Source organism: Aotus nancymaae, unplaced genomic scaffold (genome assembly GCF_030222135.1).
Source record: "Aotus nancymaae isolate 86718 unplaced genomic scaffold, 86718_ANA_hifiasm-v0.15.2.pri h1tg000029l, whole genome shotgun sequence".
Lineage (NCBI taxonomy): Eukaryota > Metazoa > Chordata > Mammalia > Primates > Aotidae > Aotus > Aotus nancymaae.
In genome coordinates, this window is record NW_026988442.1 from 44441240 (window position 1) to 44467240 (window position 26001).

General features: G+C 40.3%; 1 protein-coding gene across 1 annotated transcript in view; it reads left to right on the forward strand.

The window, feature by feature from the left end:
• Nucleotides 1-26001, forward strand: part of STK39 (serine/threonine kinase 39) — a 323242-nt gene that overhangs the window by 164581 nt on the left and 132660 nt on the right. Inside the window, exons 11-14 of the mRNA XM_021672505.2 lie at nt 9980-10102; nt 10202-10231; nt 20315-20377; nt 22163-22233. Of these exons, the coding sequence (XP_021528180.2) occupies nt 9980-10102; nt 10202-10231; nt 20315-20377; nt 22163-22233 (287 nt within the window). The remainder of the gene's footprint in view (nt 1-9979; nt 10103-10201; nt 10232-20314; nt 20378-22162; nt 22234-26001) is intronic.

Genomic DNA, 26001 nt, shown 5'->3' on the forward strand with positions numbered 1-26001 from the left:
CCAAGGGCTCCTTGTGAGACAGCTAAGGGGCACTGCCCTGTGATTCTCGGAATCCCTGTTATTTAATGCAGAGGTTCTGCAACACAAGCTCTTAAGATCCTCAGGCGGCATTAGGTATGTTTGAAGGTGTCTACAAGGCACCATCTTAGATCTTTCTGAATTCTTGAAAGGTTGTACAATTTCACCCTGGGTTTGATTTTTGCTCTGAAATTATTTATTGGCTCAAGAATTGTTTGATGTCTGAAAAGATTGGGAATTGGAAACAGGTTTATATTTAACAGTTTATTCTTTAGCCCATCTCTCTCTGCACACATCTTATCATAGGCAGTGAGCAGAACCCAGGTGTCACTTTAAGTGTCTGCCTAGAAATCTCTTTAGCTAGATCACCGAGTTCATCAGGTACACTTCCACTTCCCACTTTACCGTAGATGTCAGTGCTGCTAAACTCTCTGTCACTGGATAACAGGGTCCTCCTTTCTTCTAGCTTCCAGGAACATTTCCCTCACTTTTCTTTAAGCCCTCACTGACAGCCTTCTTAAAACAACAGCAGTCCTTTCATCATCTAGCACTGTTGCTGTGTGTCAGGAATTCTGAAAGGGCTTGTCCTGACTTGGGGTCTCTCGTGCTTGCTGTCAGCCATGTTGGAAGCGAGTATGATTTTTATAGCTGATTATTGTTGCTTTAAGTCACTCGGTTTTGGGGTGATTAGTTACATGTCAGTAGTGACTGGAGTGATTAGCATGCTGATTTCTTTTGAGCGTTTATCATCCTCAAATCCTAACACATCCTCTGCTCTGCTTTCAGAAATCCAGATTTGCTCATTCTCCCTTCCCCCTACCCTGCCCACCTGAAAGCTTTCCCTGTTTTCCCATTGTCTGAATTCTAAACCTCTCACGGGTGTACAACAGGGGTGTGAACTCACAGGCCAAATTTGTCTCACAGACATTAATTTTTAGGGTGTACAGAGAAAGTTTTTTTTTTTAACTTGACATACTTGTTAACATTAAAATAAGTCAAGAGCATTCACATAAAAATCCAGTATATCCACTTCTCTAGAAAAATCCGAAGATCTGGGAGTGTGGGGGCCATCTCCCTGTGGCAGCCATCAGTCAGTGCTGGGTGCCTTCTTATGCTGGGACAGGTGCTCCTCAGGCCACCCAAGTCCTTACTTGGCCAGCTTTTCCTGTGCATTTTCTGCTTGCCTCCTATAGGCCTTTGAGTTTGCCTTTCTGATTGTACAAAATTCTTTACACAGCTTTTCCAGCCTTATTCATAGCCATTTCCTTAAACCAACCCACTAGGCCCCAGTATCTTGTGACCCAGCCACATTATATGAGTCAATAGAATGTGCTAAGTTTTTGCTTTCTCTGCATGCTGGGCTCTTACTAATGCTCCAGCAGCCACCTCCCATACTGTCCCTTGATAGATAGTCATCTTCCCTTCTGCAGATTCACAGGGTTTGTATCTTTTTAATAGCATTCATGTCTTTTTTTTTTTTTTTGAAATTTCTAGCATAAATATCTGTTCACCTGTCTGGACGGTGAACTATTCCAAGGTGTAAGCATTTGTTTTATTCATATTTGATCTGGAACATGGTAGACCAAGATAGATAGTCAATAAAACTTTGTTGACTAAATGAATTAGGAAGTGATTTTTAAAAAATAGCTAAAGCAAGCTCTGTGCCCTGAAGGAGTATACAGTTTGATATGTTATCTGTCTGGTGTGACACAAAGCAGAATGACAAAGGTACAGGCAGAATTCCAATTGGGAGGATCAACAAAAGCTTCTTAGCAAAAAAAAAGAGAGAATATGGAAGGACAGATTAGGCCAAGGATGTAGGTAATGCATATTAGAAATGGTAGAGTCACAAAAATATGTGACTTGTACACAGCTGGATTGTAGGATATCTAAAGGGATGTGGCAGAAAATACATGAACAAACAGATAATTTGGGGCTGGATTATAAATTGATAAATAGATTTGGGTTGTGAGAAACATTGCACATATTCATGATAATAGTACCTGCCATGTCTTGAGTGTTTATTATGTGGCAGGCATCATGTTAGGAGCTTTATATGACCATGCCCCTGGTGAACATGATAGGAGTGGGGGTTGGGATGAGAGTCAAAGGCATTAACTAAGACAACACAGGAGAAGTGTCAGAATGAGGCTGGAGGTGGAGGATTAACAAATGGGTTAGGGGTGGCAAACTCAAATTTGAAAAATTGGTAAGGCATTTATATCCAACAGAACACTTGGAAAACAAGACTAAGACATGCAGTTTCCAAGGGTATCAACTTAGATGAGGGCAGGAAGGCCATGGAGAAGGTGTGTTCACTTAGGATGACAGTGTCTAGTGAGAATGTGTACTGGGCTAGGAGCAGCCACGTTTATTGTGGAAACAGAACAAAGAACAGTAGGGAGACACAGAAGAACAAGAGAGGTAGGAGGAGAAACATTGTGAACACAGATTTGGAAAGAGCTTAAAGGAATAGAATGGAGTTCAGCAATGTCTTCAAGATAGTGTTATGGCCACAGGGAAGAGCACTGAATTACACTATTAGAAAGTCATTAAATCTCAAAGGGAGAGAGAGTAGTTTTGGTGGCCTAGTGGGACAGATTGCATTTTGCATGGTATTAAAGTGTGATGGTAAGATAGGAAGTGAGGGCCACAGTTGGACACTATTTTAGCAAAATGTTGACAGTGAAAGAGAAGAGTAATGGAGTGATTCTTAAGGGAGAATGAAAATCAGTGGGATTCTTGGGACTCTTTTGGTAGAAGTATGAGAGAGACGTAAGCATATTTACAGATGGATGTAGAGGAGCCAGGGCCTGGCTCTAAGTGTCTTGAAGGAAGGAATAAGTGAATAGATACACAAGGAGCACTGCTGGAGGCATTGGTCTTATAAAGAGAAGGAATCCATTTTCTTTGCACATAGCAAGAAAAGTGGCTAAGAAGGGTGAGAATGTGAAGTTTATTAGGAAGAGAGGGGCTGTGAGTATGTATGAGTATGTTTTTGCACTGTTGATAAAGACATACCCGAGACTGGGCAATTTACAAAAGAAAGAGAGGTTTAATGGGCTTACAGTTCTATGTGGCTGGGGAGGCCTCACAATCACGGCAGAACGCAGGGAGGAACAAGGCACATCTTATATGGATACCATCAGGCAAAGAGAGAACTTGTGCAGGGAACCATCAGATCTTGTGAGACCTATTCACTATCATGAGAACAGTGCAGGAGAGACTCGCCTCTATAATTCAGTTACCTCCCACCAGGTTCCTCCCATGTCTGGGAATTGTGGGAGTTAAAATTCAAGATGAGATTTGGGTGTGGACACCGCCAAACCATATCATTCTGCCCCTGGCACCTCCCAAATCTCATGTCCTCACATTTCAAAATCAATCATGCCTTCCCAAAAGTCTGAATGCATTTCAGCATTAACTCAGATGTCCACAGTCCAATGTCTTATCTGAGACAAGGCAAGTCCCTTCCACCCATGAGCCTGTAAATCAAAAGCAAGCTAGATAATTCCTAGATACAATGGGGGTACAGGCATTGGGTAAATACAGCTGTTCCAAATGGAAGAAATGGCCAAAACACAGGGGCTACAGACCCCATGCAAGTCTGAAATCCAGTGGGGCAGTCAAATCTTAAAGCTCTAAAATGATCTCCTTTGACTCCATATCTCACATCACAGGTCACACTGAAAAGGTGGGTTCCCATGGTCTTGGGAAGCTCCGCTTCTGTGGCTTTGCAGGGTACTGTCTCCCTCCTGGCTGCTTTCGTGGGCTGGTGTTGAGTGTCTGCGGCTTTTCCAGGCCCACAGTGCAAGATGTGGGTGGATCTGCCTTTCTGGGGTCTGGAGGACAGTGATCCTATCATCACGGCTCCAGTAGGTGGTGCCCCAGTAGGGACTCTGTGTGGGGCCTTCAACTCCACATTTTCCTTCTGCATTAGCAAAACAGAGGTTCTTCATGAGAGCCCCGCCACTGCTGCCTTGATATCCAGGTGTTTCCATACGTCGTCCTAAATCTAGGCAGATGCTCCCAGTTCTCGACTTCTGTGCAACTACAGGCTCCACACCATGTGAAAGCTGCCAAGGATTAGGGCTTGTACCCTCTGAAGCTGTGGCCCGAGGTATGCCTTGGCCCCTTTTAGTCATGGCTGGAGCAGCTGGGATGCAGGGCACCAAGTCCCTAGACTGCACACAGCAGTGGGACCCTGGACCCAGCCCATGAAACCATTTTTTTCCTCCTAAACCTCCAGGCCTGTGATGGGAAGGGCTGCCACAAAGACCTCTTTCTCCATTGTCTTGGTGATAAACATTTGGTGCATTGTTACTTATGCAATTTTCTGCAGCCAGCTTGAATTTCTCCTGAGAAAATGGGATTTTCTTTTCTATCAGGCTGCAAAATTTCTGGACCTTTATGCTCCGTTTCCCTTTTATAACTGAATGTGTTTAACAGCACCCAAGTCACCTCTTCAGTGCTTTGCTGCTTAGAAATTTCTTCCACCAAATACCCTAAATCATCTCTCTCAAGTTCAAAGTTCCACAGATCTCTAGGGTAGGGCCAAAATGCCACTGACTTGATGCTCTCATGGTAGCAGAGGAGGTTAATTTAAGTGACTGGGGCTGGGTGAGCTGAGGCCCTACTGTGAGCTGAGGCCCTACTGTGAGCTGCAGTAGCAGAGAGAGGAATGGAGAATTGGGGGTCTGACTCCTGCTCTTACATCCTAGTGTTGTCACCTCCCAGCTGTATGAGCTTGGGCCATTGTTTAACCTTCCCTGTGCCACAGTTTTACTTCTGAAAAATGGGGCAATACAATGATTCTCAGCTCACAAGGCTACTGTGAAGGTTAAATTAGTTAATACATGTAAAATACATACAGCATAGTACCTAACATTGTATAAATAACAACTGGGGCAAGGAGCTAGGCTGACAATGAGGGAAAGTGTTGTCTAACATAGTGCTTCTCAAACATAAATGAGAATATGACCCCTGGGGGATCTTGCTGAAAAGGAAGATTCTGATTTTGTGGGTCTAGGGTGGGGCCCAAGATTCTGCATTTCTTTTTTTTTTTTTTGAGACAGAGTCTCTCTCTGTTGCCCAGGTTGGAGTGCAGTGGTGTGATCTCGGCTTACTGCAACCTCTGCCTCCTGGGTTTAAGCAATTCTCCTGCCTCGGCCTCCCTAGTAGCTGGGACTACAGGTGTGTGCCACCATTCCCAGCTAATTTTTTTGTATTTTTAGTAGAGATGGGGTTTCACTGTGTTAGCCAGGATGGTCTGGATCTCCTGATCTCATGATCCACCCACCTCAGCCTCCCAAGGTGCTGGGATTACAGGCATGAGCCACTGCTCCCAGCCAAGATTCTGCATTTCTCACAAGGTGAGATTCTGCATCTCTCCCAGGTGCTGCTGTTGCCCCAGTCTGTGGGCTTCACTTGGAGGGGCAGGGTTGTAGCAGCATTGATGCTTCATCTAGGAGTGGCTGGTGGCATCATGCACACTTGACTGGTGCTCTTCTTCGTCGGCAGTTCAGGATTAGAGAGGACATGTTGGGGCTGACCCCAGGGCTTGCTTCTCAAGTGTGGATTGGATAGCAAGATTCATCTGGCCAGGGGACATGGGGACATTGAGTACTAGTAAGTGCAGCATCTGGAGTTGGCTGTGGGTGACAGGCCTTGCATGCTGAGTAGAGCCAGGAGGGGGCTGATGAAAGGGCAGGAGAGGACCTAGGCTGGAGAGGCCAGTTGTGGCCAGGCAGTAGGTGTAGGACAGAGGTGTCAAGAGAGGTAGTGGTCAGAGAGGGGCAGTGTCAGTGTATAAATTACGGAGATAGTAAAATATTTATTGCTATAGACACATTTTGTTAATTTTTCATGATTTAGAAGGCTTTTTGTTTGCTTGGCAGTGCCTCAAGTATACGATAAACGGCAATTAATTAGAAACGTTTTTTATACTTTTCATCAGTAGTATGCCTGGTTACAGGAATGTCACTATGTGTTGCTTTCTGCTGGTGCAGTAGTTTCTTGATAGGTGGACGTGAAGCTGGTGTGCTCCCTGGATCACTCGGGTTTTGGCTGTAGTCAGCATGCCGTATGTTTAGCAGGTGGAAAAGAGGCTGAGTACAGGATTCCCACCGAGCAGGGGAAATCACTCCAAGGAGATTCCCAAATTCCATTTCCAGGGAGAAGTTAATGTGGCAGTGGGAGAGGCTAGTGGCTGCTTTTTTTTTTTTTTGGCAGATGGACATGCCAGATTGAGACAAATTCTACCAAGTTTTGGTCAGTATTTCTTTGGGTCACATTCTTCTTTTGTTCAGTAGAATGTTACAGTCACATACTTGCATTTCTGACATATTTATCATGCTATTATAGAAACTTTACCTGGTGGCTCTTCCCATCCTTCCTCCTGATTCTCGTGTCGGGCCAGATGCCTCCTTTGAGTTGCACAGGCTTGGTACAACTGTAATTACGGGCCACTCCTGTTTAGAGGAGGCACAGCCTGGAGTGATGGGTCAGACCGCCCTGGGGACTGTTGTCGTCTCCTCTCTGTGGCTGCTCATCCTAGTCCTGCCCAGTGGCCACCACCAGTGGCTGGGAACCATATGTCTCCTCTGTTCATCTGGTTGAGCCTGACTTCTTTTCTTGTGGGAATCAGATCTTGGGTTCATTTATTTAATGGGTTTTCATGAAAAATACCATTTTTAGAAAGAAGAAAATATAAAACTTTTTCTAACCTCACTACTGCCAACTATGACCTGAAGAATTGTGAGTTTATGAATTCCTTTAGGTATCACTTAAATTGAGCTTGTTTCTCTGAGAAGCAATGGATTTTTTTTAAACCCCTGATAGATAAAATAGAGAAAAAATTCATTCTACCACCTCTTGGCTTTACTAAGTGAGCAAATCATTTAATAGAACAAGAGCAATATTATAGTCAATGCAATTAGAATTCTAAGGGTAAATAATCTCCATTCTCATCATTGTAGTGGGTGAGGGGAAGATGGAAGCTTTTCTATACTTTTTTTTAAAAATTTTAACTTTACAAGGTATTCTTCAGTTCCTGAATAAGACCACTTGCTAAACTGCATAAAACTTAGTTGGCTTTAAAAGATAAAAGTTGTTTCTCATCATCCCTACAAACTCCCTACAAGGATGTAACTTTGTAAAATTGATTTCTGGTCTCTTTGGTAGAGTCAGTGTCACATAAATGCACTGTGAAACCTGGGTTTCAGATTATGCTGCAAGTTTATTCCCAGGGGTAAGCTGAGGGACATTCTCAAAGACAAGTTAAGTATTCTTATTCTAGTGACAATTTTACCAATATTATTCCCTACATAGGGTTTTGAATGTTCTTTGTCTTAATTTGGACATTTATATACTTACTGTTTAACCAATGTTTATTGCTTAAAGGCCCATCCTACCATTTCTTTAAATGTCTAGAGCTATAATCCTAGACATTTTGTTTTATCTTTCTCTCTTCCAGCCAATAAAACAACAGAGAGATAGCTAGGGCTCTAAAATAAAATAAAAATGGAAGAGGATGGGCCATTTTATTGTTCGTAGTTGGATTCTGCTTGTGGAAATGAAACTGACAGAGCTTGTAAACATAGAGCCAGAGGGGGAAAGGACATGAAGCAAATTTTAGGGTGTTAATCTGGACTCTGGAAAAGAAGATTTCCTTAGTGTAATCTCTTGGGTGAGTATAAAGAATACTAATTCATTGACTATCCTTGGGTTCTACCATTTTAGTAAAGGTAGAGTTTTATTCTGTTTCTGATACATAATTTTGTTTTCTCACTTCTTAGTTGACAGTATGTTTTGTAATAGACATGACTTTAAATTCTTCCTTTTAAATGTAGTCATTAACATATGTTCCTCTATGTTGCTACCACCATGATCAGCATTGCTAAGAAAAGAATTAATTTTATGTATATGTCAATAGAAAATTATTTTCTCTTCCTTTAGTCATTTCTACAAGCATTAAAATGAGCAATCTGTTCTGCAAATCCTGAAGTGCATTTTGGCATTTTTTCTATGGTACTTTGCCAGCATCTATAAGCACCATTAAAATCACCATCGTTAGAATAGACTTTGACAGCAGCTCAAAATACAAGTAGAAGAAATATCAGACGCCAAGCCCAGAAGGGGTTTTACTAAGTACTAACTATTTCAAAGATAAATTAGTTAAAAAAATATTTTTGGGGTGGAGAAAAAAAGCTTTTTTTGAATAAAATGAGCATAACTCTTTGCAATTATGGAAAAGAGCTTTGTACTTGCTTTCTGACTTTCTGTGTTGGAGCTCAAATCTTCTAGGCCAACTGGTCAGGATTACTTTTACAGGTTCTAGGTGGTAAGGCCCTCAAATCAAAGCCAACTCCTAGCATGCATTTTTTGTGACTTCACCTTGATCTGACATGTATTCTTTTTTTTTTTTTTTTTTTTTTTTTTTTTTTTTTTTTTGAGACGGAGTTTCGCTCTTGATACCCAGGCTGGAGCGCAATGGCGCGATCTCGGCTCACCGCAATCTCCGCCTCCTGGGTTCAGGCAATTCTCCTGCCTCAGCCTCCTGAGTAGCTGGGATTACAGGCACGCGCCACCGTGCCCAGCTAATTTTTTTGTATTAGTAGAGACGGGGTTTCACCATGTTGACCAGGATGGTCTCGATCTCTTGACCTCGTGATCCACCCGCCTCGGCCTCCCAAAGTGCTGGGATTACAGGCTTGAGCCACCGCGCCCGGCCGATCTGACATGTATTCTAAACTTACATATTTAAATTTAAGTTCTGTGCTGTTTCCCTGGGTTTTACTGAAGCTCCTGTGATACAACTAAATAGTGTCTATTATAGAAAGTAGACTTTCTTCACATCATAGTCTTTCAGTCTTCAAAGGACATTATTACATAACTTCTTGCTGGCAGTTATTCAGTGGCATAAGGAGAGTCACAGTTGAGTGGGAGTCTAAGGCTTTGTTTCTTACCTTGCTTTGCCTTCGTTACTGTGTGATCTTGGGTCACGTTCTGGGCTTTCATCTCCTCACCTGTAAAATGAAGAGGTCGGACTATATTGTCTGGAAGCTCCCTTTCCACTTGAAGTTTCTCTGAATGCTTGGACTCAGTTCGTGTTCATCTGCTACAGTGCTTTGTTTAATTACATCTCAGTACATTTTTTAAGCAAATTACTTTGGTCACAAAGGCTCATTCTCAGTCATCCTGTGCTTTTAAAAGTTTTACTTTTCCAATCACAGAGACATTTGAAAAGCCTGCCCTATGGATTACATCTCTACCCAAGCTCAAAACAATTTGAAATAATGAGGAAGACTGATTATAATCTAGACACTAGCGTGGCTGCTGATTAGCAAGCTGTGTTCCTAGCAATCTTACAAGTTAATAAAGACTACAAAGTGTGTTAAGAGTGGTCTGGTGCTGTTTGGTTTTGTTCAAGTAGGTTAAGAAGAATCCTGGGGAAGCAAGCATAATGTCAGGTTCTGCAAAAGAGTGAGGCGGCAATAGAAGGGTGTTCGCTTTGTTGTCTTGGATTTTAGATCGTTGATACCCCTGGTCTCGTATGCTTCATTAGGCTTCCTGATTTCTCTGCCTTTGCTCAGTCAGCAGGACGTTGCTTGCATGTGCTTCCTTGAAGCCTAACCTAAGGCCTTTTATATATATGGCAACTAATAAAGTGTTAACTGATTTTTAATGGCTTATGTGTGCAATGTTCCTATAAAATATTTTGTTCTTCATGTATGTAGTAATGCATTTCAAAAACACAGCATTTTTGGAAAGAGGGTTAGTTTGGGAGTCTAGAGGCTGTTGTAGTCTTTTTGGATCTTAACCTCTAGCTATCATCCCTGGATTCACAGCCACTCAGGTTATTTTCAGGATGGTGTGTATGCTGTATAACCCAAGTAAGCAGCACCAGTGAAATGGTTCACATTTGACTAGTGAAGAGTTGTGTGGGCTTGTTTTCATTCAGGTAAGAAGAGTTCCTGGGTCAAGCGGTCACCTTCATAAAACCGAAGACGGGGACTGGGAGTGGAGTGACGACGAGATGGATGAGAAGAGCGAAGAAGGGAAAGCAGCGTTTTCTCAGGAAAAGGTAAATGACATCGTTGATGATGAACTAATCTGTGTGAATTTTATTTTTGTGATTGTGTGTGTGTATGTATATATTAATGGGTACATAATTGTTTTACAGTCACGAAGAGTAAAAGAAGAAAATCCAGAGGTGAGCTATGGCTATTTATCTATTATTTTGCCATTTCATTGCTTTCTTGGGGTCTCAAAGTCTGATCCATTTAGGGGAGATGCTTCAAAATCTCATGAAGTAGAAAGGAAAGGCACATGGACTTTGCAGGTCCTGATTCTGTCTGAGTTACTTTGGGCTGAATAGATAAGGGCAAATTACTTTGCTTTCTGAGCCTGTTTCCTCATCTGTCAGATGGGGATGATCCCAGTACTTAGAATAAAGTTGCCATGAGGATTAACAAAATCATGTACACAAAACCCTCCATGGAATCCTTGGCATAGACTAGGTAATCAGTTAATTTTAACTCTTAGGATTACTGCCTTTAGAAAACATATTAAGCATACAGGCAAAATGTCTTCCATGATTTTTGTTTGCAATAAAGTAGATATTAAAATGGTTAGAATCTCTTGGTTGAATCTGTTGGTCTTTGTTTTTAAATCTTCTAAATAGTATCTTAGTAGCTAAGGAGCACTCTTTCAACAGCTTCCCTTTGAGGCCTGGTCATCTTTTGATTAACAGATCATATTTGATTTACTTCCTCCATGTGATTAATTATCCTAATGCCTAATGACTAATGATAACTGTGGTTCACAAGACTTGCTAATTCTCCTAGAGGAAATTTGAGCATATTTAAATAGCTCCAAATATTTTACAGACCTAGTAATTAATGTGTACCCTGATAAATTCTCATTAAGAAAACAAAAAACTTTAGGCTACAAATGATATCTATCCCAACTTTTTTTAATTAACAGACATTTCCTTTTGATTAAATGTAGTAACTCTCATCATTGAGTCTGAAGTGGCAGTAGCCAGCTGGGTCTTGTAAGGAGGAGGGCAGCAGAGCCACAGGCCACCCTTTCTTCTCCTTTTCTTTTCTCTAACCCTTCTCTCTCCATCTTTCATGACACATGGATAGGCCTTTCCTGGGCATTTTCCAGCTTGCCTGTCTCCCCATGGCAGCTCTCCTTCAGATTTTGTTTTTTCCTATATTTATCATATTAATTCACCTCTCCATTTCATACGTAAAATATAAACTTTGGGCCAGGTGCGGTGGCTCACTCCTGTAATCCCAGCACTCTGGAAGGCTGAGGCGGGCAGATCGCTTGAGGTCAGGAGTTTGAGACCAGCCCGGCCAACATGATGAAACCCCATTTCTATTAAAAATACAAAATTTATCTGGACATGGTGGCTGGTACCTATCCCAGCTACTTGGGAGGCTGAGGCATGAAAATCACTAGAACCTGGGAGGCAGAGATTGCAGTGAGCTGAGATTGAGCCATTGCACTCCAGGCTGGGTGACAGAGTGAGACCCCAGATAGAGTCTCTCTCTGTCACCCAGCCTAGAGTGCAATTATATAATATGCATATCTATATTATCTATCTATCTATCTATGTATCTATGTATATAGATAATACAGATAAATATTTTATAGATAGATAATATAGATATGTATATTATATAATATATATAGATAAGATATATATTTTATAGATAATATAGATATGTATATTATACAATATATATAGATAACATAGATAAAATATAGATATAGCTATATATATATATATATATATTTTTTTTTTTGGAGCTTATCACCAGTGGAGCTCATCACCATTGCTCTTAACAAAGGGGGATGACATCTCAACTTTGATCAGAGACGTCATCCCCCTTTGTTAGGAGCAATGGTGATGAGCTCCACATGGAACACATTGGTCATAAGGATTTAAGATAATCTCTTACTATGTGCTTGTTGAAATTGCTCTGATAGCTGATTTGTTATAATAGCAGTATCTTTTTGGCAAGAATTTTTTCCGCACAGACAGGAAGGGAAAGAATGTGCAGCATGCTGTGAGTTGATCTTCAAGCATCAGTAATGACCTTCTTTAGTAGGATATGAAAGTCATAGGTGGTTTACTGCATCTAGACTCATTTGATTTCTCAGTGCGTATGTCTGTTAAGATACTGATTTATAATTAAAAAAGTATATGAGTCATATGAATAGACCTCTTATTTATGTAAAAGGATACATGTGTTTGTGTGTAAACACTTCCACCAAATTTTAGAAATAACCAATCCTACCTGCTATTGCACAGCTTCTCAGGCTAGTTTTTTGACACCCGTTCCTTTGACAGCATTGACATTTGATTATCCTGAGCTGTATTAAGAGATGCTACAGTGATGCTTCCTGTGTCCTTTCAGCTTATAATTAAAGTATCCCTCTGAATTGCCAACTACCCCAAACTACTTTCTGTAAGCAAAGCACGGAGTATTTTATTTCTCTATTATAAAGGAAATTAAAAAGTGTTAAATATGTAAATATTCAGCAAATACCTATTATGTGCCTACTATGTGCCCTGTCTTAGTAGGTTTAGGGGATACATCAGTGAGAAAACCAGAGCAGAATCCCTGTCCTTATGGAGCTCACATTCTTATGGTAGGAGATAAACAATATATTACAGTCTTAGTAAGTAAGTAAATTGTGTGGTTTGTTATAATGGGTAGGAGTGATAGAAAAAAGCAGGATAGGATGGGGACTTCAGGGAGTGTAGTAGGAGGTTGTAATTTTAGATGGGTTGGTCAGGACAGGCCTTACTGAGAAGAGACCTAGAATAATGATTTGAAAAAGATAGGAGAATGACATAGAATAAAAACTGAAAGATCACTTCTATTCTGCTCACCTTTTCACCCCTGTGACTGTCATTTCATTCCACAGAAGTCATCAGTGTGCAGATTTTTCTTCCAGACCTTTCCTGTTTGATTCCACACTAATATGTTCATTAAAAAATCTAGCATATCAGGCCCAGGTGCAGTGACTCACACTTGTAATCCCAGAACTTTGGGAGGCCGAGGTGGGCGGATCACTAGGTCAGGAGTTCGAGACAAGCCTGGCTGATATGGTGAAAGCACATCTTTACTACAGGTACAAAAATTAGCTGGACGTGGTGGCATGCGTCTGTAGTACCGCTACTCAGGAGGCTGAGGCAGAAAAATTGTTCAGCCAGGTGTTGGATTACAGGTATGAACCTGTAATCCCAGCACTTTGGGAGGCCGAGGCAGGTGGATAACCTGAGGTCGGGAGTTCGAGACCAGCCTGACCAACATGGATAAACTCCATTTCTACTAAAAGTACAAAATTAGCTGGGCATTGTGGCGCATGCCTGTAATTTCCCAGTTACTTGGGAGGCTGAGGCAGGAGAATAGCTTGGACCTGGGGGCCAGAGGTTGTGGTGAGTCGAGATCCTGCCATTTCACTCCAGCCTGGCCAACAAGAGTAAAACTCCATCTCAAAAAAAAAAAAAAGAAAAAGAAAAAATCTGGCATATCATTTTTAAAACATGAGTGGAATTACAAAAACTAGAAAATATTTTTGCAGCTTGCTTTATTGTTTTGGCAATCTTTCCACTTTAGGAACTATAGATCTGCCTCTTTTTTTATTAACTGACACATAGTATTGTATTAGATGAATGAAAATTGTTTATTTAACCATTTCCTTTTTGGTGAGCACTTAGGCTGCCATTACACACATCATTCCCTTAACTTTTTTGTGTATGTATTTCAGGGGGCACATAGATAAGTAAATTACAGGTACTTAGAATTGTGATTGCTCTATGTGTCTGCTGATTTTGAATTTTTTCAGTTTCTATCAATAGCTGTATCAATCAGTGTATACAGCCTTTGACAGTGCACTTTATACCTGTAAACAACTTTGAGAGTGAAAATGCTTATCTGTGCCAAATAACACATTTGGATGCCAGAGTGTTTACATTTTAATAAGCTTTTTCATGTTTGTCATTACATTTGCAATTTAGTTGTCTTTTGACTATAAGCCACCAGAAGATTGAGGTAGTATTTTATGAAAAAAAAATGAACAACATGACAGTTTGTGTTTCTTTTGCATCTAGTAGTCACTGTACATGTACATGGATGACATGAATCAGGTATACACTGAAAGACAAACATTAAACAGGTGTATGAGTTGGCATATAGTATTTATGAGTAAGTCAGAAGTGATTCCAGGGATCAGAAGACATTGTATAATTGAGGCCAAGTTCAGAAAAGTAGTCTTGTTAGTACCATGTTTAGACAGAGTAAGGTACTACAGTACACTAGGGATATACATATGTATTTTATTATTATTGTACTTTAAGTTCTGAGGTACATGTGCAGAAGTGCAGGTTTGTTACATAGGTATACACTTGCCATGGTGGTTTGCTGCATCTATCACCCCGTCATTTACATTAGGTATTCCTCCTAATGCTATTGCTCCCCTAGCCCCCCACCACCCTGCTTTTCCTCCCCTAGCCTCCAACCCCCCGACAGGCGCTAGTGTGTGATGTTCCCTTCCCTGTGTCCACTTGTTCTCATTGTTCAGCATCCACTTGTGAGTGAGAATATGCGACACTAGAAATGCTTAATGAGTGAGGGACTATTTGGCTCCTAGGAAGTATGAGGTAGAACGTCCAAGTATTACAGTACTAATTGGAGAAGACTGAGAAGGCCAGAGTGGGATGTTAGTCAGAGGGACATTGAGAAGATCCACCTCATCCTGGACCATGTTTGCAGATCCTCCTAAATCTAAGAGAATTTCCAGCATAATCTGTAAGGTTTTAGAGTTGCATTACTTATCTTGGGATTCAGATCTAGCTTGAGATTCATAGCCATCAACATTAAAAATTCGGCTCTGTGTTCTTAACCTGATATTTTAGAAATACCAAAGTATTAGTTACCCACTAGTAATTAATAATTTATAACAAGTAGATAGTTCATCCTCATTTCATTTGTTTACCATCATATTCTACTTGGTTGATGGAAGCCAGTGAAGACTAAAGGTTAATAATAATCCTAATATTAATAACATTAATTAATTAAACAGATATTTAATCTGTGCTTTATTTCCATATGGCACTGTATTAGGCACTGTGGAAATTTCATAAAAGCAAAGGGAGCCTGCTAGCTGGACGCTTTTAATCTCTCTGGGGGTCAGGAGAAGGGGTGGTATTTGCAAGGATGGTTTCCTTAGGTAGTATTTCCTAGCTTATATAGCTTTTTAGCTTATATGAAACTTTTCAGCTGTTATCCCATCATTGATATTCTTTTGACCAGTGGATTTGGAATCTCTTTTTGTCAGACTCTAAAATAATAAATACATGTCAATTTTGCATTATATCCTAATTTTCCATATAAAAAGTGAAATTGACTTCATCTTTAAATTTATAGTTTCATTGGGTTCATTTAACTAAGGAGGGCATTTGCTAAGGCTTCTATTAAAGTAACATTCTTTTTTATAGCAGCATCTCAGTTAGGTGACATGAAAATAAACAATTCACAATGCTGGCTGGAAACCTTTTAAAATGCAATGTTTAGACTCAGCCCACAGATTCTGATTTGGTAGTTTGGGGAGATGTCCAGGCAACTCTGATTTTTCAAAAGCTGCTCACAGGATTCTGATTCACAGCTAGGAACAAGGACTGGCTAGGAAAACTGCACAAATCCCTCAAATCCAGAAGTCCAGACTGGAATCCAGGAAGCTGGTGTGCTCAGAATTCCTGAAGATTTGTTTTAAATATCTATCAGAAATTTCCAAAATAAAAATGAGAAAAAAGAAAATGTTTCGGAAATCTCTTGGAAAAGATGTCTTTATTTAATCAGGGATAATGAAGCAGATGGGAGAGGTTTTTGGCTCAAGCCCAAAACCTTTATACACAAAAGGTATATTGATATACATAGAAGTTATGTTGAAAAGTTTTGTTATCAAGAATGTAGACTTGGCTAATTATGGGAATGTTTCTGTTTACTAAATCTGGGATTTTGCTCTGAGGAGAAAATACATTTGGTATTTAAATTGAGTTAATTTTATTAGAGATTAGATGCAATGTGAAAACGATTTTTTTCCCTTATATTACTGATTGCTATTGTCACATGTTTCTTAAGACTACTGTTAGTTTTTAAAAATTATTTCTATGAAAATGTGGTTTCCAAATGCCTGTAAGCTATCAAACATGTTTGTTTTATAGCCATATGTAGATGCAGAGAGAGATTTGATTTCTTCTTCCACTTTTATTATGGTTATTTTTAGTCATCACACACTATTTTAACCTGATACTTTCATGATACCACTCTCTAGAAGGTGTTATTGCAGGTGATTGGCCTTCTGAGTAGTTGTGACGAAACGTAGATTTGTCCTCAGAAATCTACAGTATATCTGAAAATGACCTTTTGATTTTGGAATAATTTTCGGTTTATTGAAATGTTGCAGAGTGCAGAGTTTCCATACACTCCTCTAGCAGTCTCCCTCACTCTTCTTATGTAATCCTCAGAAATTTGTTACAACTCAGAAACCAGCATTGCTGCTTAACTATTAGCTAAGCCCCAGAGTTTATTCCCTTGTCACTAGTTTGCCTACTAATGTCACTTGTCTTTGCCAGGATCCAATCCAAGATAGCACATTGCATTTAGCTATAATATTTATGAAGACAGAAAAGGAGTTCATTAGACAGAGCTCTTTTTCTTTTTTTTTTTTTGAGACAGCGTCTCACTCTGTCGCCAGGCACCAGGCTGGAGTGCAGTGGCACAATCTTGGCTCACTGCAACCTCCGCCTCCCGGATTCAAGCGTTTCTCCTGCCTCAGCCTCCCAAGTAGCTGGGACTACAGGCACGCGCCACCACGCCCAGCTAATTTTTTTATTTTTAGTAGAGATGGGGTTTCACTATGTTGGCCAGACGGTCTCAATCTCCTGACCTCGTGATCCGCCCACCTTGGCCTCCCAAAGTGCTGGGTTTAAAGGCGTGAGCCACTGCGCCCAGCCATTAGACAGAGCTCTATGAAACACTGGAAAGCAGATGTTGTCTCTTCTCTCCATTCTGAGATCTTTTCCTCTCTTACCCTGTCCTAGGTCACCATCAATATCTGTTGCCATGGTGGTGGTCAACATTAATCCATTATCTTTCCTTCCGCCACTGATATGGTTTGGCTCAATCTCAAATCTCATCTTGAATTGTAGCTCCCATAATCACTACATGTCGTGGGAGGGACCTGGTGATAGGTGCTAGATAATTGAATCATGGTGGTAGGTTTTTCCTGTGGGATTCTTGTGATAGTGAATAAGTCTTATCAGATCTGATGGTTTTTTAAAGTGTAGTCCCCCTCACATGCTCTCTTGCCTGCCACCATGTAAGACATGCCTTTGCTCCTCCTTCACCTTCTGCCATGGTTGTGAGGCCTTCCCAGCCATGTGGACCTGTGGGTTCATTAAACCCCTTTTTCTTGATAAATTGCCCAGTCTTAGATAGTTATTCATAGCAATGTGAAAGTGGACTAATATACCCTCCCATCAAAATACTCATTCTCTCAAATGTCCATCTTATAGAAAATTGTTTAAAAGGAAAAGAAAAACCCTGATAAATTGACAGCTGCTTAATGTGTTAGCTTTCTTACAAGTTTTTACACTTAGAAGAGTATACCCAAAAAAACCATGTCCTAATCCCATACAGTGGATCAGTAATGGTGACATTTGGAGGAATGCAGTTGGTTGTCCAGGAAGATGTTTTGTACAGCAGCCACCTGTATTAAGCCATCCTTGCATTGCCACCTGAGAGTGGGTTATTGAGAAAGAAAGATTTAATTGACTCATGTTTCTGCAGACTGTACAAGCGTGATGCTGACATCTGCTAAGCTTCTGGGAAAGCCTCTGGGAGCTTTTGCTTATGGCAGAAGGCATAGTGAGAACAGGCACATAATTTAGTGAAAGCAGGAACAACAGAGAGAGTGGGGAGGAGGTGCCACACATTTTTAAATGACCAGATCTCGTGTGCACTCAAGAGTTAGAGCTCACTTATCACCAAGGGAATGGTCCAAACTATTCATGAGGGAATCCACCCCATGATCCAAACACCTCCTGTCAGGCCCCATCTCCAACACTGAAGAAGACTTTTTTTTTTTTTTAAGACAGACTCTCACTTTGTCACTCAGGCTAGAGTGCAGTGGCGTAATCTCAGCTCACTGAATCTCCGCCTCCTGGGTTCCAGTGATTCTTGTGCCTCAGCCTCCCAAGTAGCTGGGACTACAGGTGCAAACTACCATACCTGGCTAATTTTTGTATTTTTAGTAGAGACGGGGTTTCACTATGGTGCCCAGGCTGGTTTCGTACTCCTGGCCTCAAGTGATCCACCTACCTCAGCCTCCCGAAGTGCTGGGATTACAGGCATGAGCCACCATGCCCAGCTGAAGATTTCATTTCCACATGAGATTTGGGTGGACACAAATATCCAAACTGTATCACTTCCCTGTCCAGCTCTCCTGTGCATCTTGGCACATTTTCTGAGGGATTACCACATTGCTTTGTGCATCAGAGTGGAGGCTGGTCCCTTCATTGTATTCAGGGTTACACCTACACAGTGGGGTTGCAGGATGTGTCGGGGGTTCTAGCCCCCTGCCTAGTTGATTAGCTCTCCATCCTGATGATTGTGCAGGGCAGGAGATGGGTCTCCCCAAGGGAAAGAAGTTTTCACCTCTAAGTAAATGCCACTAAGGTTTTTCAGATTACAGGAGTTCTTTGACTAAAGGAAATTAAAATGCTATTTGCAAGTGCTGATGTGGCCTTTGGTTGTATCACAAATTTAAGAGTCTGGAATCACCGTGAAAGATTGTTTGCAAGAGATCATTTGGAGTAGGCCCAGATCCTCTGGCTGGTTAATGTATACAGGCTGTTCTTTTAACATAGTCATTTCCTCCTCACATTTTATTATAAAAATTTTAAATACAGCAACATTAAAACATTTTATAGTGAACGCCCTATACCCATAATCTAGGTATCATCATTACTGTACTTGCTCTAGCACATATATATCCATCTTTTCATCCTTCAGTCCACGTTAACTTTTTGATGCCTTTTAAAGTAAATTGCAGACATCAATACACTTCTCCCTATTGCTTCAGTACTACCATAGTTATTTTGGAAGAAGCATGGAAAGTAAGAATGTTACGCTCTTAAACTTTAGAGAGCTCTTGCCACAAAGAATTTTTGATGATTTTTCATTACTATCAGTTTAGAATTGATAGTAAGTTTAGAAATGGGAGGGCCAGGTGTGGTGGCTCACGCCTGTAATCCCAGCACTTTGGGAGGTCGAGGCGGGTGGATCACAAGGTCAAGAGATCGAGACCATCCTGGTCAACATGGTGAAACCCCGTCTCTACTAAAAATACAAAAACTTAGCTGGGCATGGTGGCGTGTGCCTGTAATCCCAGCTACTCAGGAGGCTGAGGCAGGAGAATTGCCTGAACCCAGGAGGCAGAGGTTGCGGTGAGCCGAAATCGTGCCATTGCACTCCAGCCTGGGTAACGAGAGCGAAACTCCGTCTCAAAAAAAAAAAAGAAATGGGAGATCCTTTTTGTTCATTTTCATTGCTGTTTCTTTTTGTTTTTCCAGTTTTGCTCCAGGGCAGAGTTCACAAAAGTAGAGCTCGAGGCAAAAATAATGTGGGTGTGACCTTAGAGTTAGGTTTCTGACTTTGAGAGAGGAGTATAACCTATCACTTTAACACTTCTCTTGGGTCAGTGTCTTTTAAAAATGCAACTATCCTGATGTATTTTTGAAATACCATGAATAATTGCTCATAGTTACAATTAAAGGGGAAGGTTTTATGAACGCTAACATCCTTTCATTGAAGGTCCATTAACCTTAGATGAAATTGTGCAGTAAGAAAAAATTATCCTAGGACATCTTTCAGTTATCATATTTAAAATATCCAATAATTCATGCCTTTTCACTATAGCTTAGTGGGGTTCTTTTAAAACACAATGAGGGTTTTTGGGGAACTTGATAGAGACACAGATTCTCTTCCATCTCTGTAGAATTCTGAGTCATAGGCTGGGAGGAGCCAGGGGTCTTTAACACTTGTCCTAGGTGATTCCGACACAGGTAGTCAAAGAGCCACACTATGGGAAATACTGCTTTATGATCTTTTGAAAACTATTGTATCTGATAATTGGGACTTAATGTAACCGCACTCACCCTGTCTCCTTTGGGCTTTCTTGAATGCTGTATCGGTGCCTCTCTTAACAGATTGCAGTGAATGCCAGCACCATCCCCGAACAAATACAGTCCCTCTCTGTGCACGACTCTCAGGTATGTTTCTCTGCCAGTCATTTCATTTGAGTTGCTTTGTAGACAGATCTTTTAAAAAAAAAAAACCAACATTTTAAAAAGATAGACAATTTCAAGGTAGTGTCTCCAAATCAAGGGCTTATAAGCTCTCTTTTTAAATAGGTTGCTATTGACCATGCTTTGTGGGACCTCCAACCTTTAAATGATAGGCTCAAGAGTGAGAATTGATTACCACACTGCTCCTGAAGTTGCTGGTACTGTGGAAAAGAAGAAAATGAAAGAAAATGACACCATTCTGTTATATTCGAGCCACAGAACATTGTGGTTAATTGATACTTTCTTTTTTGCTCCTGCTTGGATTTCTATAACCTGTTTTCCTAATTCTGTTATCATTGAATTTTATGGGCCAATTCATCTCTACAACTTGCCTTGTAAAAATAATAGTCCAGTGACTGTGACACGCATTTATAATGCATGTTTATTAAAGTTATGGGACAGAAGATGTGTGCTGTGAGTCATGGTGGGTGGTGATGAGGGATGCTGAGCAATCCAGGAAAAGACCTAGGGGCATAGAACCAGAGCACAGTCCCGCATTCTGGTTCTGCTCTATAATTAACAGGCAAGACCTTTTGTTCTCAAAGTGGTTGTACTATAAAGCATCACCACCATCAGGATCATAATTTTCTTTCTTTCAAACTCTGCATATTCAATTTAAATTCGTTTCTGTTTTAGTTGGTCTGCGTTTTATAAAATAGCCATATATTGGAGAGATAATTAGAGTGATTTTGTTGGCATGAGGAAGTCAGGAAACCTGTTTGAGGTCAGATAGCTAATGCTGGGCCCTTATTTTATAGCTGAAGTAAAGGCTTGCAGAGGTGAAGTGGCTCCCCCACAGTCACACCACTGGCTAGAGGCCGAGCCAGGATTCGGTTTAGCTCTTTGCACTGGATCAGGCAACTTAGTAAGAGACCTTGAGATAAACTGTAGGGATTGGTTGAGTGATGAAAGGTAAGTTAAGAATAACCGTGGATCAGAGGGCAAAGAGAGTAAAGGAAACAGGAAGAGGGATTAGGATAACTCGTACTGGAGAGCATTTTATGACTCATTTTCATATATATTGTTTTATTCTCCCAGCAACCTTTTAAGGCAGGCGTTATTCCCATTTTGTGAATGGGAAAATAGATACAGAGAATGACTTGCTCATGGTTGCATTTCAGGTCAGTGGCAGAGCCAAGTCTTGACCTGAAATGCCTTATTTTTTGTACTCCAACAATAAGGTCTACTCATGTCCCAGGATTCCCTGAGAATAGGGAGAGGCTGTATGGTAGAGATGTTCATGGTTAATGATCTATATTCAAGAAAATGGGCTCTAGGTGAGAAAGGCAGGAGAGATAAACAGTGGCTGAATCTTCTGGGTTCACCTTCCTCTGCATTGCAGGGTTTAAGGTGCCCAGACTTTGTGATCCCCAGGTTTCAATGGTAGCTGCCCATGGTGTGGGTTGTGAGGTGCCACTTTACGTAGCTGATGCGTCTTTGGACTTACTACAGCTTATACAAGTTGTTCATGATGCCCACCCTGTGGCCGAGGCTTTTTGTATGAAACATTCATATCCACAATTGTGGTGGGAATTAGGTACCATTACAGCCTTCACACAGGTGTTACGATGCCAAACAAGGCCTGTGTGTATAAGGATCTAGTTTTGAAATTTCCAGAAAGAAATGGATATATGAATCAGTGATACTGTGATTTTATTCGTTCCTTTCCTGATACAGTTTGTAACACCGTTTGCCGTTTTCTTTTTAAAGGGCCCACCCAATGCTAATGAAGACTACAGAGAAGCTGCTTCTTGCGCCGTGAACCTTGTGTTGAGATTAAGGTAAATAATGCTGTTGTTTATTCTGCACTGTTTTTCGTATAGTACAATTTTTTAATCTCCTTTGATGACTTTTCATAATATTAGCATAAAATAAAATCGTTAGCTTATTTGATTTCCCCAAACCACCAGTGTATGCTGTATTCCCAGGGCTAATTGTGCTCTTCTAATTGCTTGCTAAAGAAGAATAAGAAAGAAAAGCACCATATGAGTGTGTCTGCAGGCTCAGTGTACCTTTCATTAAGTTTTTTTCCCTTGCCTTTTCTTTCTTAGGTTTCTTTTTCTTTTTTACAATGTAAGATCACAGTAAGAGATTTTTAATGAGTTTCTTTCACACTTCAGCAGTCGGTCTCTGACAGAAATAAACCATGCTTGTACTACAGGTTGCCCGTTCAGAACATTTTTCAGTGGCAAGTTTGATCAGCCACTGTGGAGAAATGACAGATAGATTTTGAAAGAAATCTCAGTCTTCTAGGAAATGGATACAAATATGGTGCCTGACAGTATGGTCTTTGTCTGCAGTCGAGTGAATGAAAGCGTTTTCCGTTTTAAGGATTTTTTTTTTTTTAATTTAAAGGTTCATCTTTGTGATATTCTTTGCTAAGAATCTGGTATCTAAAGACAAAGGAAAACTGTTTAAACTAATTATAAACAGTTTAGTTTCCAGTTCCATCAGAATACCGTCACATCTTTAAAGACATTTTAAAAGAAGTTATGCATATGTTCTTCTCACCACTAACAAATAAAGCACGTGGCTACTAGGCATTTTTAGAGTTGTAGGTACAGAAAGCCGGCTCATCCTCAAGGTTGGTTTCTACCCCTCTGTGTTACCGTAGTCCATCTGAGTAGATCATCGGCACCATAATCACCCCTCATTTCTGACGGTCATTTATAGTCTCCAGGTCATTTTCACATACTTGTCAGGGGAACCCCACAGTACCCTTGGTGTGATTCAGTTCAGAGTTGATTTCACAGTCAAGAAGTGAAATTATTACAAGGCCGGTTTCCTTACATTTGAGAGAAGCCTTGATTATTATTCACAGTTAGTAAATTTGGCAATCACTAAAGAATGAGATAGCCCATTCCCTTTTTGTTTGACTTTAGAATCAGATATTTCTTTCATTTTTATTTTACTTGTTCAATTATTCATTAATTCAGCCCATATTTATGAGGAGCCCACTCTGCACCAGGAGCTCTGTGCCAGGTTCGTGTTTGTCATTGAAGTGCAGTGGTAAGCAAGACTACCAAGGTTTTAGTCTAGCCCACTGAGCATGCAGTGTTGGAAGTGACCTTTAGAATTCAACAGTCCAATTGCCTACTTTATATATGCGGGAATCTTTTTTTTAGTGTCCCTTCTGGATGTTTACCTAGCTTCTGTGCATACTAAAGCTCACATTTTCTCCATGATTGCCGCTTTAATACTAAAAAAGCCTTAATTGTTTGATGGTTCTTCCTCCTTCCGAAGATTAAACTGACTCTTCTGTTCTGGGCTGTCTGTTCGGGCTGTCTGGATAAAAGTCTCCTGGAAAATGTGTCAAAACACATACTACTCAGCCTTAACTTCAGATATTGTTTTGCCCTGGGCAGTAGAGCAATGTAAGACAAATGCATTCCCTTATTTTTTCTGAGACCCATTTGTATATTTGCAAGGCATGTTCTTCTCTTTTCTTAGACAAAATACTGTAAGAATCTTTAGCCTTTTTCTTGTCATACAGTTTCTCTATATTGCTCTTGCAATCCTACTTGCTCACCTTTATTTAGTCTGTTTCTGCCTTTGTTGAATTTTCTCTTGTGGGTGTAGGTTGTTTTCCTGTTTGTGGCTTAGATAACTAGTCGTACATGATGCTCCAGGAAGAAAGGGTCCAATGTTCAAATATGTCAAGAAACAATGCACAGTATTCATCCATCTGTGTGTGTGCACACATACCCACATGCACGCACAGACACCTTTTTTGGAAATCACAAGCAATATTAATATATTAAATATTTTAAGAAGTTCTACAGGAAGGGAATTTGTTTAACTTTCTTTAAAACCTATTTGACCTCATAACTCTTTTTATGTGGTTATTTTGTGTCCCTTTTGTATGTAGCGCCCATATTTAAATACAGGATTTTAGATGTGGTCTGAGCAGGCTGTAATGCAGCATTAAGATCATCTGATTTTTTTTTTTTGTGATCCACACTTTATATTTCACCTAAATCAGCCCGAGTTTTCATTGCCTTTTGAAATATCCATGCACATTGGTGATATGTTGAGCATCACTCGGCAGCCAAACAAAACAGCTGATTTTTTTTTTAAAGGGTTACCAAGCCTAATTCTGAACTGCAGCTCTAGATACAACTTATCATTTACCACTAATAATTAACCTGATGGTTTTGATTCATTTCTTGTCCACTGTATATTTCAATCATGATCATCAATGTGTCATATTAGTTCCAGTGTTTGGATATATGTCCATTGCCAATGTGATTAACCTGCCTTTTAATCTTTACCAAAAACATTGATTAAGGCGTTTAGTAGTTTGAGGGAGAAGAGTCTTCTGACATCTGTTAGAAACCACTCACTGTTGGAGTGACTTTCAACAATGATTTAATGTTCTTTGGTACAGTTGTTTAACCAGCAACAAATTCAATGGACTCTACTGTCTTTTAGTGGGCATCTAACCAATTATTCAGAAGGCTTTCATAAAGGGATCTATTATATATGTTGTTGAAATTAATATGTACCACATTAATGGCATTTTCCTGAATTAACATATAAACACTTTCAAATAATGGAAATGTATTGTAGTATGACTTATTTTCTGTGAACACATGTTGACACCTAATTGTTGGTACATTTGTCTACTTAGGTTGCCATTAAAAAAATACCATAGACTGGGCATCTGAAACATAAGAAATGTATTTTCTCACAGTTGTGGAGGCTGGAATCTGGGATCAGGATGTCAACATGACTGGTTTCTGGTGAGGGCTCTCTTCTTGGCTTGTAGCTATCTCTCTGCTTACTTAGTCTTCACATGGTGGAGACGAAGTGAGAGCAAGCTCTCTGGTGTCTCTTGGGTCCCACCCTCATGACCTCGCCTAAACATAATTACCTCCCAAAGGCTCCATCTCTGAATACCATCAAATGGAGGTTTAGGGCTTCAACATATGAATTTTTTTTTTCAGGGTGGGGCACAATTCAATACATAGCAGTTGGTATTTTTTTTTTCACTAAGTATTTACAGGCTAGTTATTTAGCCTATTACTTTTCATATTTGTGAACTCATGACTCTCTCAGCTGATTTTTTTTAAAGGATTACCAAGCCTAATTCAGTTCGAGAAACAGCCTTTGAAAGTTCCAAGTTAAATGCTATTACTTTTTTGTGATCACTCTGTTCTAAAGTAAATGAAAATGGTAAATTCATTCATTCTGTAAATATTTATTGAGCACTTACTATGTTCATGGCATTGTTTTAGGTGCTGTAATGTACCAGTAGAGAAAAGAAAAGGCAGCCTTCTTACCCTCAAGCAGCTTACATTCTAGAGCCAGGGAGAGGAAAAATTCAAATATTCAAATTGCGTGTTTGATACACCAAGTTGTCTGAAGGAAAAGGATGGTATTCTGTATTATCTAAGATATATTATATTTATTTTGCTGTGTGAAAAGCTACCACAAACTTAGCAACTTAAAACAACACCCATATATTACCTCAGTTTCTGTAGGTTGGAAGTCCGGGCACAGTTGAGTGGGGTAGCCTGCTCAGTGTCAGGCTGAAATTAAGGCATGCT